This window comes from Manis javanica, chromosome 9 (assembly GCF_040802235.1).
Source record: "Manis javanica isolate MJ-LG chromosome 9, MJ_LKY, whole genome shotgun sequence".
NCBI classification, from domain to species: Eukaryota; Metazoa; Chordata; class Mammalia; order Pholidota; family Manidae; genus Manis; species Manis javanica.
In genome coordinates, this window is record NC_133164.1 from 116213673 (window position 1) to 116231571 (window position 17899).

A 17899-nucleotide genomic window follows, 5' to 3' on the forward strand; every position below is an offset into this window, starting at 1 on the left:
ACATATATATATATGATATAATACATTAGACATATATCTATTACTAAATAGGAACACTATCTACGTATTAGACGGCAGCATTTTGTGATGAGGAATTACAGTAGAAAAGTGGAGCATCTCTCTGCTTCAGAAATTTAAAGAAGCTCCTTTTTTAAAGAAGCCCCTCTAAAGAGCAAAGCAGTAGCCGGCCTCTTAGTAAGTACATGGAAGTTGGTGTGATTCTCTGGACTGTGAAGTGAGGAACACAGATGAGTAAGGGAAGGTGGTGGAAACATGTAAGAGGATTTGCTGTTATGTCTAACCAGACCTACAATTTGAATACTGAAAAAAAAATAGCAGCTCAATAAAATATATTGGCTAAATAGATCGCAAATAATGGTTAACTGTAATACAGAAATTTATTTTTGACCAGACTTACATCATTTTTATTTTTTAAAGTGATACCCTGCAAAAGCTTTCTCAGTTTGTGAATATCATTTTAGTTATAGTATTTAAATGAACCACATTTTCATCAGCTCTGTCTGCTCTGACTTGGTGTAATCAGTGCTCCTTTTTCCTCACTTCCTTACCCCAATAATACAGTTTATTGCACCACATTTTAGTTGGTGGTTGCCTGTTTCTTACTCATGTTTGCAATTGCTTATTGCATTGCATTTAAACCAATACTTGAGGCTCCCTATTTGAAATTGTTTCAACTGGTGCAAATTTTGTAAGTACCATATAAAAAAAAACAGATATATCCTTGTTGCATTTGTATGACATTTTATTTTTAAGCTTATCTATGTTCATGCAAAGCTGGCCTTTCAGACATACCCGATAGGAGATTTCCTCTGATCTGGATCCATGGCAGAGACCACGCCTACAGATGATCCACGTGGGCTTCCTTCAAAGACTTCAAATATGTAATATGGGAGGAGAAAAGCAGGAGGCTCATCCTCATCTTCCACTTGGACTCTAATTAGAGTGGTGGCAGCTTCCAAATGATATTTCATGAGCTGCTCATCAACATGGTGGTTTTTAACTTTTGCTCTAATACGATAGTGGTTCTGGTGCTCAAAATCCACTTTCTACAAAGAAATACAGTGTAAACGATAGAAATAGCTTCAGTAATCCAAGGCACTCTTAGAAAAACAGTTTTGGTTGTTAAGTCACTGTTGCTTTTCAGTTAGGTTTCACTATTTACATATATGATCCCACTCATACTATCATTAAGCAGTTGCATAGCAAACCCCTATGTGTATTTTGTACTTAAATCTATTATGAAATGTTTTAGATAGCAACTATATTTTTTTATTCAGGATTAAAATTATACTTTTCTGGGCATAAATATCTTATGGAATTAAAAATTAATTTCTTGTTATTTAAGATCTTTTCAGAAACTTTGCCCTCTATTTGAAAACCTTAAAAAAAATGTTCTACAAATAATCTGAGGAGCTCCGTAATGACACTCTCTTCTCTCTAAACTCCTTTTCTCCCTCAGCCAGAAAGCATGGGTTCTTATTTCAATTACTTAGTCAAGCAAAAACTAGTAGGCTACACAAAATAATTGTATGTATTTATTATTTGATTTTGCATGTTTCTGCAAAGCAAATCACTTTAACACATCTACCTTTTTTAATATAACTATTCCTTCTTGGGTTTCATTATTAGTAATGATGTCAAATGGTTGTGAATGACCTTCTTCAATGCTGTAATCCATTTCTGCATTCTCTCCTATGTCATTGTCATATGCCATGATTTTTCCTATAGAAGTCCCAATGGGTGCATATTCAGAGACAGTTAAGCGGTATAAACCTTTAAAAACAAAATTCAAGGTATTTTGCACAATAGTTACTGTAACAAATTTCCAATTATAGCACCTTTTATTTGTGGATTGTATGAAAATCCATACCCACCCTTTTCACCAGTTACTTGTTTTAAATTAAACTCTCACTATTACATATATAATTATATACATATATATAATGTAAATGGCAGAATGCTAGTACATGAGGTTCAAGAGGTAATGGGCCAGGACTGGATGATGGCAAATCATTTAGGACCATGGAGGTAATACTAAGGCCTTTGACATTTCCTCTGAGTAAGATGATAAGACACTTAAGTAATCGATGTGCCTTACATTTTCATAAGATCATTAAAGGTGAGTTGGATATAGACCAAAGGAGAACATAGTAGAAGCAGGGAGAATGGACGAGAGCCTATGGCAGTAATAGAGACACAGTAAGAGGGTGGCACGAACCAAGGTTGTGGAATGGAGGTGGTGAGAAATGTTCTGATTATGGATATTTTTAAAAGGTGGGGCCAACAGGATCCGCAGATGATTGCATGTAGATATGAGAGAAAGAACACAGGGAAACATGACATGAAAACCTTTCAACAAAATTATTGTCAATTATCAGGAGAAGTGTGTGTGTGTGCATGTGTGCTTGTGTTTATGTGTATTTGCTCACAGAATATTGAAAATCAGGAATTAGCTGGAATTGTACAAAACTGATTGTCCATTCAGTCTGGGTTAGAAATTAGAATTCACCTGGACTTGGCTCAGTGCCATCTGAGTCTGATCATTTGAGTTGCCTTGAACATGAACTGAATGGGTGAGATTTTGGCCTGAGCAATATGAAGACTGCATTTGTTAGTAATTAAGTTGGGAAAATCTGTAGGAAAATGAGGTTAGGAGGAGAGGCGTGCAAGATCAGGAACTCAATTAATTGTATATTAAGCTTAACTATATGCTACGTTAATGAAGATACTGAGTAGACAGTTGAATATACACATGTAGAATTCATGTGACAGGTTCAGACTAGAGGTATATATATATATATTTGGAAGTTGTCAGCATACAACGTTGTATTTAAAGTCATGTGGCTGGATGAGAACACAAAGAATGAGTGTAGAAGTAAGAGATGAGGGATAAGGTTTGATACCAGAAATATGCTAATGTTTAGAAATACAGATGAGGAAGAAGCAAAGAAGACTACTGAACAGTGACCAGTGAGGCCAAAGAAAAAGCAGGTGAGGATGAAGTGATCCCTGTCAAATTCTGCTGGACCATCAAACTACATGAGAACTGAGAATTGATTGGATTTATTTGTCTATAGGTTATTGATAGAATTGGCCAGATGAGTTCGGCCAACTAGTGAGGATGAAACCTAACTGGAACGGGTTCCAAGGAGTTTAAGGGCAGTAAACAGTGTAACGAGCTTGAGAACACTTACATGTTTTTCTTCTCTAAAGGGAAAGAGAGGAAAATGAAGCGTCATTAGCTGGATATGGAAGTGAAGTTAAAACTGAGTTTCTTTTATTTTCTTTTGTTTTTGAGATGAAAAAGGACACCGCTCCATGTTGGAATACTAATAGTAATGAATGAGCAGAGAGGAAAACTGACAACACCAGGGAGAGGGAAGGGTCACCTGAGTGATGCCTTGATTGAGAAGTCAGGGGAAGTTGTATACAACATACTGCATATCTGAATTGAGAGAAGGTCAATGGGATTTGAAAATAAGGGAAAGCAGTTTGAAAAAGAGAAAGGAGGTAAGCATGTTTTTCTTATGGAAGAATACATAATACATATATTTTTGTATGATTATGGTGTGGAAAGGGAATAAAGAAAACCATACAGAAGAATGAGGTAACTTTGTGCTGCTAGAATCATGTTCACCCACACTCAAATATGACTGAAGGTGGCAGTGCTATCACCTTACATGAGAATTCTGGGTATCTAAAAGAATTTTGATACCATTCAAAATGTTCTAGGTCATTCAAATATGTGTGCCTATCAATGTATATCTATTTATACATATAGAAATATATATTTATATGCATAAAGTTAAACATATATAACAATATAAAAGCATATATAAACAATATGTATTAAATAATACATATCAAATATATATTAAAATATATATGTACATATTTAAACAACATATGTACATGCATGTAATACACATAACAATTTGTATTTATAACATGTATGTATATAAAACAATATGTATGCAATATATTTTGCATTAATACTTATGCAAATATTATATTTATACATTGATATAATGTGAAATATATATACAAATATATATATAGTGAAATATATAAAGTTGTGAAAAATCAGAAGAAAATAAAGGCAGCAGAAGTTTCAAGGACATTTTGTCCCAACAAGCTTCTTCCTTGGGATTTCTGTCTTCTACAGTCTTCAACTTGTTATTTCGTCTTCATCTGAATAAAATGTACACTAGATGCAGACTACATATGTGTATATATGTGTATATATATATAATTCAGTCATAAAAAGAATGAAATATTCCCATTTGTGACACACTGGATGGACCTTGAGGGCATTATGCCAAGTGAAATAAGTATGACAGAAAAAGACAAATATCATATAATCTCTTACATGTGCATTCTAACTCATAACTGATTAATTGGTTTAGAAAACCAAGCTCATAGATACAAAGAGAAGACTGGTAGTTGCCAGAGGTTCAGGGCAGGGCAATGAAATGGATAAATTACTTTTGTTTTTAGTTTAAATAAAATAAATAACATATAGTCATTTAAAATCATTACTTGTAGTACATAGAAGAATAACTCCTCAAAGATATCCATGTCCTAATACCCCAGAACTCATGAATATGTTACCTAAAGTGGCAAAAGGGAATTAAGGTTGCAGACAGAATTAAGAGTGCTAGTCAGCTGCCCTTCAGATGTGGAGACTGTCCTGGTTTATCCAACTGGGCCCACGCTAAGCACAGGTATACTTGAAAGTGCAGGAAGACGCAGAGTGAGGGTCAGAGACACGGCGGTGTGAGAACGGGGTGACACCCTTCACTGCTCCTGAGAGAGAAGGGCTATTCACAGGGCCTGAAAGAGGTCTCGGGGAGCTAACAGTGTCCCCCAGCTCACAGCCACTAAGGAAACAGAGACCTTCATGCTGTAACTGCAAAGAACTGAATTCCGCCAACACCCAAATCCAAGGAAATGGATTCTCCCCTAGAGTCTCCAGAAAGGACTCTAGTCCTGGAGACACCGTGACCTCAGCCTGGCGACACCTATGCCACACTTCTTTAAGATAATAAGTCTATTTTAAGACATGAAGTTTTGTGGTAATTTGTTACAGAAGCAATTGAAAAATGACAATTACTCTTTCATTTGTATTTGACTTTTCACACTAATGAAAATGAGCACACCTCAGAAGAATAAACAAATTTATTTTATATAATTCTAGTGCTGTTGCCATGTTTTTAGGAGGCAAACCCTGACATCTGCATATATTCAATATATTTATGATTACATTATAATGAAAATCCAGGATGCTTCTACTTACTTTCTTTAAACATAGGCTTATTGTCATTAACATCAGAAAGTTTAATTAACACACTTGTTGTTCCTGACAGTGCTCCAGGAAGACCAATCATATCTTTGGCTTGAATAATTACCCAGTACTCATCTTGTAGTTCTCTATCCATAGTAGATGATATTCTTATGACTCCTTTAAAAAATATAATAAAACTTAAATTGTTATTTCATTCTTAAGCATGGTATCTTTCTAGTTAACTTCTTAAGAATTCAACTATATAATCATTCTTTTGACATATTTTGAAATAGTCCTATGTGCTGGGCACTGCCATAGAGGAAAAAATATAATAATAATAAATTAAAGACCAATTCTGTCTATAAACAGATGGCCATCACAATACTAAGAACACTACTAGACACTTAATAAAATACTATGTTAAGATAATCCATAGGCAGAAAAGAGGTATGTCTCGTTTTTACCTCAACCTATTTTCTTAAATCTTTTCTAACATAGTGTTAGTGTGCTATAATTAACTTTTTCCCTAAAATTGGAAGAAGTTAATTATAGGTAAATGTATAAACTACAACACAAAACTCACGCAAAAATATTGTGCATCTGTGATGTTCAAGTTTATTTTGAATCATGGTATATGAAGAAGGGCTGGTTTTTGACCCACAGTTATTTATAATCTACCAATAGTGATAAATATATACATAAATATTCAAACTGAAGATGAACCATGATATATGTTGTGATAAATGTCCATTTTCTATAAAGTTATTTAGTAAAAAAATTAATTACCACTAAAAAAAGAAGGAAAATTTTAAAATGGTACATAGGATAAGGAGGTACAAACCTAAAGATTCTGGGAACACATAACCCAAATACAAGAAAGAGAATGGCAATGACCATTCTTCATACGTGTCTGGGAAAACATGTTCATCAATAAATTTATGATACTGGAAAAAGGTGATAAACTGACCATATTATGATGGCATTTTAATTGTAGACTAAAGTGTTCCACATCAATAATCTGTTAAATCAATGGGTATGTAAAGAATGGAATGCATTAAACAGATGCTGTTGGTACCTCCGTGTTTGACTCAAGAGGGAACTGTGTTTCAGAGTAGCCAAGGAAAACAGTACTGGAGCTTATGGGATGATACATCCATAGGTATAGGTATTAGTCAGGCAGTGAGTGGCTTTGGCACCCATGTGTCCCCGGGGGCTTCAATTAACTTTGCCTACTTTGTTTTTAACTTTTTTTCTCACTGACACAATGAACAAAGGACATATATTCTTAGATCCTCATATACACCCCAAAATCTTACCACTTCCATGTTTTGGCCTCACTTGTCTTGCTGCTCACCCGGCTTCTCCTCCGATAGTACAACCAATATCTTTAGCTAACTTGCTCAATATATTTAAAAGGCCAGTGAGCACTGGGGGGAAAGGCAGCAATTAAAATGGTCAAAAAAGTCCAGAATGACCCAATACATGTCTAGTCCTCAGATATCCCGCTTTCTACTCTCCTCCTCTGTACTTGTCTACACTGGCCTCTTGTCAGTCTAATGGCTTCTGTGCTCTCCCACCTCTGGAATTTCCATATGTTCTTCCCGTAACCTGGAATGCTCTCCATTCCCTCTCCACCTTGGCAGTGGCTAGCTGTGCATTCTGCTTTCAAGTGCCTTCTGCCTAGACCATACGACATCAAGTCCTCACTTTCTCCTACTGGACCTTGTTTGTTTTACTTCATAATATTCATAAGCTGAATGTATGTATTTAATATTCACATGTTTAATAGCTATTTGTAAGTTCCAAGAGAGAAGTCCAAGTTGTTTTGTTTGTTTGTTTTTGTTATTTACTAAATGTTGTAATTTTGTACTGCTGGTCAACATACTCAGCGGTACAAAATGGCCTGTTACATACTCAGCCCTTCCCAACCAAGACTGTTGAGGGAATTAAAGCCTAATGTCTTAAGACATCTGTAGCAGGTGGGTATAACTTCTGTCCTGTGCATCTAAAATAACAGAAGATAGCTACCATAGAGTTAAGATTATAGTAACTCAAATCATACTTCTCAGAATGTGATCTCTAGAGACCCTGATTGAGGACAGCTGAAACATTACATATTTACTAATGAATCAATAAGAAATACTTAAAGATTCAATGGAACACTTTAATTTTTTAAACCTTTTTATCTCACCAAGATGGCAATAATATTTGCCACTTATCAACCATAGAATAGACTCTTACTTCTTCTGATCTTTACCACATTCTTGGGTATTAGTTGTGGATTAGTATGTGTGTATGTGTGTTTTCATCTTTAGAAACTATAAACTCTCAAAGGCAGGATTCATATGGGCTTAATCTTTGTTTTGGACACAACAATCAATATTTGTTAAATTAATTAGCATCATATAATTCTTGGGTAGGCAATAGACACATTTAAAAGAAAAGATAGAATTTTTCGTTCTATTTATTTAAAGTGTTCAACTGGTTAGTGGAAATTGGAGAAGGATAGAAAATCAAATATTATATTAAATAAAAAATAACATAAACTACAGAATTACTCTTCCAAGAGTGAATTCCCCATTGCAGTTCCTATATCCTGCCCTAAACTCAACCTTATTCTCAGTTGTGGCTGGATGTGCAGGTGTGTATCATTGTGCTTCTAGTTTGCACTTCCATGATGACTAATGAGGTTGAGCATTTTAATATGCTTGCAGTATTTTTATATACCATCTTTTTGTTAATTGCTTGTAAATGTCTTTTCCCCATATTTTTAAATTGGATTGTCTCTTTTTCCAATTGATTTTGTTTTACATCCCATACACAAATCATTTGTGCTATGGATGTGGAAAATCAAATCTCTCCAAATTAAAAAAAAATCAACTAAAAGACTAAAAAGAATTGAATATTCAAAATTACAACCCATTTATTTATTGAACAACATGTTTGTAAGCAGAGAAATTTTGCTCTGACTTTTGCCTACTTAGAATCATGTTGAATTGCACTTTATTTCATTCAGAAATACCTGTTGTTGATTCAACAGAGAAATACGGCTGGCCTTGTAGTAGGCAGTACAGGAGGCGAGCATTATGGCCACTTGAAGGATCGTCAGCATCAGTTGCTGTGACCCTGATGACTAAAGTTCCTGAAGAGAAAACAAACAGTAACAAGAAATTAAGACTGTGGTCTTATTGAACAGTGAATTCAGTTCTATAAGGCATTCTTTCTTTGGCAAGTAAGATGATAGATGAGTCCTCCTTGTTCTGAGTTACAAAACTAACACCTTTCTGATAAGACTTTGCCTCATACAAATTAGCCCTAAGGCCCATATATACAATGTGGAATTTTAAATATGTACATCTATGATATTATGAAATATAACTATTAAACAATCCATTATAATATGTAATTCATGATCTTTCAAAGGTGTGCTATTAGTGAAAGAATCAAAAGGACACTGGAAACAGTGTTCTTCAAAAATCATTGTGGTAAGTATCTCAAAAAAACTACAGAATGTTGGTAAAAAATTAATTAGGATTACTGAAATGAGCTTGAAATAGTATCAAGTTTAGGATGAGCATAATTATTTTGCTTATTTAATTCCCTTCTATAAAATACTTACTCTCTTTGAAGCATATATTTTTTAAAGTGCAAAGCAAAATCCCAGATACTTTTAAGGTAAGCATTCTTATTACAATTCAGTAACAATCAATAAAAATAATAGAAATAAATATGTGTACATTTAAAAGTAATGCTCAAATTAAAAAAATATATCTTTAAAAATACTGAACTTTCAATTATCTATATAGAACATGGAATAGCATTATGGGTCTTGTTGAAAATCGGCACTTCTGAACCACTGTATTTTGTGTAAATTAGAATGACAGTATCAATGGCACAAAATCAAAGACCCTATGTTTTTTCTTTATGAATGCTATCATGAATTTTTGCATTACTAATTGTTTCAATCTAATTTTATAACCAAGACACTCTAATGGGAAGCCCTTCCATTCTATGTTGTAACAAAATCCTTGAAAGTCTTACCATGGTCCTCAACTGTATATAGTATTTGTTGTTTTGTCTTAGTATGTTACTTATTTAACACTTGTACAATCACTGAAATGTAGACACATTAGTTTCAGGTGTTTAAAAATACATTCCCGCTCTTTGTAACAACAGGGATGACCTTAAGAAGATTAAGCTAAATAAGGTAATCAGACAAAAAAGATAAACCCTGTACAACATCTCTTACATATGGAATCTGAAACACTGAACTCAGAAACAGAATAGACTGCTGGTCAATGGGGGCTGGGGAAATTGGGGAAATGTTGATCAAAGGATACGAAATTGATGAATAAGATGAGTAAGTTCTGAAGAGTTAGTGCACAATACAGTAACAATAGTCAACAATATTGTATTATATACTTCAAGGTTCCTAAAAGACTAGATCTTAAATGCTCTTACCACAAAAAAGAATTGATAATTATGTGACATGATGGAGGTGCCAGCTAATGCTATGGTGGTAATTATATTGCAATATATAAGCATATCAAATCAACACACTGTACACTTCAAACTTACATAATGTCATATGTCAATTCTATTTCAATAAAATAATAAATAAATAATAAAAGACATTTCTGTGTAATTGTGAAGAGTTAGGCCAACAAAAAGTCTTCTTTGGGACCATCAGGTCCATCAGTTTGTCTTGGACATTGGTTCTTTATGTGGACACATCCATTTACTTCTCCTATATTTCCTCATTATGTCTGTATTTCATTTCTTTCTATAGAGGTGTCACATCCCTAGTTTCCAGAATTGGACTACCTGCATTTAGATTCAGGAGAAATAGCCAAAATTATTGTATGGTTAGTGGTTGACCAAAAGAAATGCTTGGTGTTAAGGCATTAGCCTTCCTAGCACTATATGAAAGAAGATTAGGGAGACTTAGGAAACATGCATGGATTCACAGATCACCCCTGCCGTCCATTCATAGAAACACAAGTTATGGAGTTAGGTTGCTTTTCCCCATTCAGTTTTTTAAAGCACATGTTTAATTGATGCTTTGTCGACTTATAACCCAAACATATTTCTTCAGTGTCCTAATATGTCAGTCCCAAGCTCTCTAGTAAATGGAAAACCTAATGTGAAAAATTGGGTTACACAAAATAATTCTCTGTGTGGAAAATACAAAAAAATCAAACACTTAGGAAATTTAGTGGATAGAAACAATATGATATCATAAATATCTAGAATAACTCTCCCATGTGAATTTAGGGAGTTCAGTTTCTGGGGAAATATTTATTATTCTTTTTTGTAAGACTCATGGCACTTTTAAATTGAAAGACCAAATCTAGAGAATTAGGATAATTCTACAATGTTTCAATGGCAACCCATTGCTTGATTACGAACCATCAATGACTACTCAGTGATTCACTTTTTATATTTGTGTCGGCATATGAGCATGTGCATGCATATACTATTAAAAATTACTATAAAAACAAATATAAAATAAATGGGCATGACAAAAAATATGCAGCAGAATTGCCAAGAATTCATTTCATATAGTTTTGCTTTTAATTCTTACTTAGTATTTGTTGCAAAATGAATCAACGTTCAATTCTTACATCATTTTAGTTATCTGACTTTTTTTTTAGTTCTTCAATTTTTTCTTGCTTTATCCATATTTCAGTTTTTAACGACATCATGACTCATTAGAGTAAGTAACTTTAAACTCTCTTAGATCTATTTTCTAAGGTTTTTCTAAAAAATGTCAATGGAGAGAAGTAAGCCTATGTATTTTCCTAATCAGTAATTTAAACACTGCAATAAAAGTCAAGAAATAATCAAGTAACATAAATAAACAGTAATAATAAATAAATATTAGAGAAACAAAAAACAGAAAAGCATTTGATAAATTTCTTTATATTGATGTTTCCATTTTGACTTGTCGTTTGTAAGAGATTCCATCTGTACATCACTTGCAGTTAGGGGTCAGCTATATAGTACACACAAAACTGAAAACAGAAGCACTCTGACACCAACCTTTCAATTGAAAAACAAGAACAGTTTCAGTTTCCCTTCCTTAAATTGCCAGTTAAATATAGGTAAAATGACACTTGGGTGCTATGACAAATAATAGTTTAATTCCCACTCATTTTTATACAAATACATGTAGCCCTTCCTTCTATTTGTCTGCAAAATCTATTTGAGCTGCATTACTCATGGTTGAATCAAAACAAAACTACAGCAATGCTCTTTCTAGGCTTACATAACTTCTGTTAATGGCATGGTCACAGTTTACTGTCAGAAGTGCTCTGACAGGTGGGATATTATTTATATACATATATGATGGATTCTATGTAAATCCCTAAGAGAAATAGTTGAGAATAGCCATTGAAAGGGGTCCTAGCTAGGATTCTAAAAATTTGCAAGTATTACTTCACATAAAGGGATAATTCAATTGAACAATGTAAAGTTATAATAGGGTATGACTAGTTAGGTTCATTCTAATTTAAGGTTGTTTTAAAATTAGAAGATGAACTGATATAATTTGTGGCATTAACAAAGAAAAATATTTAAAAAATTCTCATTAGATATGTAAAACACATCAGAAAATATTCAACTTCTTTTTAGGAATAAAAGGCAACTTTCTAAATCTGACAAAGGGCGTTTTTTAAACTTTGACAGCAATCATATTTCATTGGGACTAAGTAAAAACTTTCTCCTTGAAATGTTTACTATTGCTGCTATTTTTTCAGCATTGTACTGAACCTCCTAGACAATGCAATGAGGCCATACCATGTAAATATAAATAAATGACAAACAGACGATGATGACAGATGGGTGATCAATAGATGATTGATAGATATTGAAAAATAAACATGTCCTCTAGGCTGGGGTTGGATCACTCTTGGCATTCACTTGTGTCCTCAGGCGACATCAGGAGGCACGGATAGCACTCTGGCACAGGTGCCTCCTAGGGAGGCAGTAATAATGTCTAAAGCCATTTAATTTTTTTGGAGGGCAGATTTTTCATTAGAGACATTTCAGTGTTCGGTAAGGACAGACTTTGCTGGTTATCATTCAAGGTTCCTGGGTGAATTTAAAGAAGGCTTCTATGTGTGCTCTGATGTCATCCAGGCTATGGAGGGAACAAGACAGTGGCCAAATAATCACACTAGTGGGAAACAGCATGTGACCGTCTAGCCTTGAGGAGAGGGAAGTGGGCAGCTTTAGGAACTTGGCCTGGTTGTGCATGCCATATATGTTGGCCAGGGGGGCAGCACTGTACAGCATGAGAAGACGGACTGGGGATGGGATATGTCAGACCAGTACCCCACTTTCTCCCCTCTCAATGGCAAAGACTGAGCAGGTTCTCCTCACCCAGGGGACAGGGTAACTCACCCATCTCAGCAGGACATCTCATTACAAATTCCAGTTAATTCCTTTCCCAGGTGTCATGGGACTTGGTGTCCTCTACAGCACAGTATGTTGATCCATGGTGAGAGTTGGGGCAATGGCTGTTTCCTGTTACTGACACACCTTGAGCATAATGGATGCCTTGGCAGGGGTCCCCAGCGTGGCATATGGGACAACAGGCCCTACTGGCTGTTCACTGAAATGTATTAAAGCCTGGGATAGTACTTTAGTCCACCCAGCCAAGATGGTTTTATTTGTAAATGATTTAGCCTATTTTAATGTGGCATATTTTTTCCTTTTTACCAACCCTCTGCTTGTGGGTTTCAGCGGAGATGGAACCTCCATTCTATGTCGTGTTTTCTTGCCCAGTCTTGCATATCATGATCTTTGAGATGTGACACCCCTTACCCACTGCTATTACTGTCTATTCAAGAAGGGCACCTGTAGATGATGCTCAGCTTCCCTAATCTCTTAGTAATGGCAGCCTGGTTTGCACAGTGACAAAAGAAAGCTTGGGGAGGCCAGAAGCAGTGTCCACACAAACCAGGGCACATTTAGAACATTCATCAAAGAAAGAGGGCCAATATGATCAATTTGCCAGTTCCTCATGGGTTAGGAATTGCAATGGTTGGCTTCAGACTCCTTTGGCAATTGCCTGGGGCATTGTTAGAATATACAGGACATGATGTTACTGTATTAACCAAGTCATTGTACTTCAAGGGCAATCTGGCAGCCTTTGCAATATGCCATCCCACCTTTGATGCACTTAGTTTGCTCTGCTACTAAAGGGTCTGTTGCTAAGGCTTGTAACCAAACTAGGGCATCTCCTTGACTGCCAGGGGCAATCAACACTCTCTTGGTTACTGAAGGGTTGAAAGGTCAGCATGCTTCTCTGAGTTGAGTCACTATAGCTTGATCAGAGATGGTTACGGTGTTTGCAAATGCAAAGAGCTGATAAATGGATTCATAAAGATGTTCTTAAATCAATTTGTATTTATCCTGTTAGGTTAACAAAAGTTTAACCACAAAAAAATGATTGTGATTACATTGACAGTTGATATTGCTTGCCTGTATTACTCTTGAGAAACTTTTTCATAAGTCTAAATTTAAACCAGTTTTGCCTTCCTAGCCAGCTGCTATTTTTTACAAAAGGACTTTGTGAAAAACTGGAGATGATATTTGACTCCCTGTACTCCAAAAACTTATTATTATTAGGTGGCACAGGATGTAAACCAAGGGCTTGAAAGGAAAATCGTTCACTAGTCTCTGGAATCTGCATTTTCTGATATACTTTTTCATTTGTTATGACACACAGAAAATCATAGTGAGATAATGGTATATCAATATAAAAAAAATATTTGTTGTATATAAGAAATTACATGTTCTGTGGCAACATTAGTAAGTGCAATCCTATAAAACTACACAAAATTATTGAATATTGAAAGCATATTGACAGCATGAATAATTTGATTTCTAATGCATTATATTTAATTTCCCATCAAGAGTAAAACTTAATGTAAGAGTAGTGTGATTATGTCAATACTGATTTATATGGATTTTAATATTAATCAGAAGTATTCCAGGGAACTGAATGATTCTCACTCAAATGTTAAGTTTAATACTAGTAACAAAACTTTATTACATGATGTCTCATATTTCATACAGAATGCTTTATCTTCTTGAGATTACAAGAGACATCCATAAAAATGTATGAGTGAAAAACTTCGAGATGCAGACTAATTTATATATCATGTAACTAACAGAGAAGTCAGCAACTTTGGCATGGACATTTTATATGTGAAGTTTACATTTATTATAGAATATTAAATAAATAGCATGCCATAGTTTAATACAGTGTTTGAATGCCAAGATTTGAACTGTAGATTTTAAAGTGAGTGATTTATTTTAGTATGTAATTTTTCTTGTGTTAAGTTCAGTAGCAAAAAGATTAACACACTTTTCTTAGAATGAATATATAAATTGTCTAATAGGAAAGCTATTTTTACATGTAGTTTTAGTATGAGTACATTTTAATTAACCTGGAACAAATTTATTGACAGGATATTGAGGTATATGATGGCCAAATTTAAAGCAGCACAGATTAAATAATGTTATTTTGACCTATGCTTTGAATCTGTGATTTTGGTAAAAATTCAGATATAAAATATTAGATAATCTAGTAAAATTACAACTTCCAAAATCAAATTCAGAATGAAATATGGTTTAATCAGTGCATCTGCTCAGACTTTCACACTGAGAACTTACTTTATTAGTATGAAGGTCATTATTTGTTTAGAAGTACTGATGGGTCTACCAGTCTTGTGTTTATATTTGAGATGCAATTACTTTACAACCTAGAACCTCCAAGTGAAACTCAAGAAAAAAGATGATATCCCACTTTTCACCTTAAATATGCAACATTCTTCAAATATTTTTGTTTTTCTGTCCACAATCACCTAAAAATTAGGTCATTTTTATTATTGTTATTGTGTATTTTTGACACCTTTGCTTTTCATAATCTGGAAGAATTTAAGTCAAATAAATTGGACTGGGTTTAAGAACTCAGACAATGATATATTCAGAGACAATACAAAGAGCAATCAACCCCAAGTACAGATTCAAATATAATAACTGGTAGTTGTTCTAATACACAGAAACATATTTAAAACAGCTGAGAATAAAATGTTTGCACTGGTTGGTTGCTTTGTAAAGGATAAAATAGGCAGGAAATCTGGAAACAAGATCAATATTCAAGAACCTATTAAATGGCAACAGATATTGAAAGAAGATAAAGAATCTAAAATATGTTTAGGTAAAAGAATCCACATTCATTAAGGGAAACACAGAAATCACATACAACATTAATTGGTTTCTTCAAAGCAAAGTAAAAACTTGTAGGGATGTTTCAGAGAGAAACTGTCTACAAAATGGTTGATAGAGCAATAGGGATGCTCCCCTATTTCCATATTAGGCAACATTTCTGATAGCAGCTGACCATCATTTTGTTGGCCCCTTACTTCCATGGGAAGGCATAAAAAGTGCTCCTTGATTTTAGCATGATTTCATACAAAGCCTGAACCCTGCCTGGCACTCCCAAGGATCAATGTTTTATGATCCCACAGATCAATATTTTGTGAACTCTATCAAATCAACCAAAGTCTGGTTAGATAAATGCATGATACAAATACTGTATCATACACACTGTAATTCCCTCATGGGCTCACTCTCTTAGCTCTGCAAAATGGTTGTTTTGCACATCCTCTTCTCTAGGTAAAATTCCAATTTGCCCTTCAATTACTGCCTTTGTCTCATACTTCATTGACATAAACAATCACTTGTGAACTGGTTTATCATCAACAAATGTTTTAACTTACCTGAACCTCTGACTTATGCCCACTCTGCTACTGCCCTGAATTCCACAGTTCTTTCTCTTCTCAAGACAGTTTTCCAGCAGTTACATACCTCTTGTTTTGCTTCAAAACAAGATCATTTGGATCATTCTTTTGGATCATTCCCTACAATCTGTAACTGTGCCATTAGGTTTCCCATTTAATGAACAATTAATGATTCAAAAATCCCCTTCACCTTTATCTCCAAATCATTCCTCACAACTATATTTTCTTCCTATAACATAGCATCATTGTCACATCCTCTTCTCCATCCATTTATGTAACAGAATAATCCAGAACATACAGTAATTGGACAAGTTCAAGCAAATTTCTCCTTCCAGAATCACTGGGAGCCTTCAACTTTTCAAATCAAAAGTCACTAGTCTGTCTTGATCTCATCCAAGTCTCACAGCAGCATTCCACACAATCAGAAGGTATCTTTTTCTGCAACATCTCTTCCTGTCTTTCTCTTCTTTCTCCATCACTGGTTAACCCCATTCACTCTAATTTATCAGCCAACCCCCTTAAATTAACAGTCAAGTCTTCTCTAGCTCTTTTCTGCCAAGGAGATCTCACTGCCATGCCTGACATGTATGCCATGTACGTCAGTAACTCCTGTATCTACACATGCAACCCTCATCACTGTCCTATAGGAATTTCTTCCTAGAACATGGAATGACTGGCCTCTCTGCATCACTGTTTTCAAATATCACCTCCTGAAATGTCCCTGCTTCCTCCAGTCAATTAATCATTATCATACTTCACCAATACTTAACACTTTTGTAACATACAGCATCAAATATTAGCTTGTTTATTTAAAAAAGTTATTCATCATTTATGCATTATAACTAAAATATAAATTCTGCTCTGGCAATCACCTCACATATCTCCTTTAAAGTTGAACCCCTGGTTTCAAAGAAAAGTTCCTAGACCATGTTAGGTTCACAATATATATTTGTGGAAGGAGAGAGAGGTGGAGCACAAAGAGGAAGGAGGGGGAAGAACGGTTTCCTTGCCTAGCTTCCAAAGAGAACACCATTAATGTGTCATTTACTTCTAAAAATAGTTGATCTTGTTACATACTACAAAGCTACAATTGTTTATGCTGTAGTTAAAGACCTATATTCTCAACACATATAGAAAGAGGTCTTTTAATTGCTATCTGGAATGTAAGCAACAAATTCAGGACAATATACAATGGAATATACAATTTTAGACTCACTGACTAATGAATCAAATGTCTAGGTAAAGTAGGTTTAAAGCACATTAGCATAATTTAAAATGACCATTATTGGATCATATTTAAGTTTATCACACTTCGGTAAATTTTACCAATTAAATTTGTCTATATATTGTACTATCAAAATTTTCTGACTGAATGAATGAGTGGACAAATTTTACACAGCCATACAATAATTTTTCCCCTATTGGGAAGATATTTCTTATTCCTAATGCAGTCAATATATTATAGTCTGATATCTTATGGAAAACCCTCTCTTCTATATGTATTATATTTAAGATATTTATAAAAATTACATTGTTTGGAAAGAAACTTGAATATGAATACAGCTATAAAGAGGTGTTCAACCACTGTTTTGTTTTAGTCTTTATGTTCCACAATTTTGATGCATACAGTACTGTTGTCTTATAAACTAGCTCCTCTTAGTTTTACATGCATATTTTTCATGACCATATGTGTTTTTTTAGTATACAAAAGTAGATTTTTGAGAGGAAATAAATTCTTGTATTAAAGAAACTCATAAGTGAACAAGATAAAGCATTTTAC

The 17899-nt window shown here is 34.4% G+C and overlaps 1 protein-coding gene across 8 annotated transcripts in view; it reads right to left on the minus strand.

Moving 5' to 3' along the window:
- The window catches only part of CDH19 (cadherin 19), a 72855-nt gene that overhangs the window by 32073 nt on the left and 22883 nt on the right, over positions 1-17899 (minus strand). For 6 of the 8 annotated variants that reach the window (XM_073213194.1, XM_073213196.1, XM_073213192.1 and 3 more), the window contains 4 exons: positions 8328-8447; positions 5318-5482; positions 1610-1794; positions 814-1067 (listed from right to left, as the gene is read on the minus strand). In XM_073213194.1, coding sequence (XP_073069295.1) covers positions 814-1067; positions 1610-1794; positions 5318-5482; positions 8328-8447 — 724 coding nt within the window. The remainder of the gene's footprint in view (positions 1-813; positions 1068-1609; positions 1795-5317; positions 5483-8327; positions 8448-17899) is intronic. The other 2 variants (XM_073213195.1, XM_073213197.1) reach the window with 2 other exon arrangements.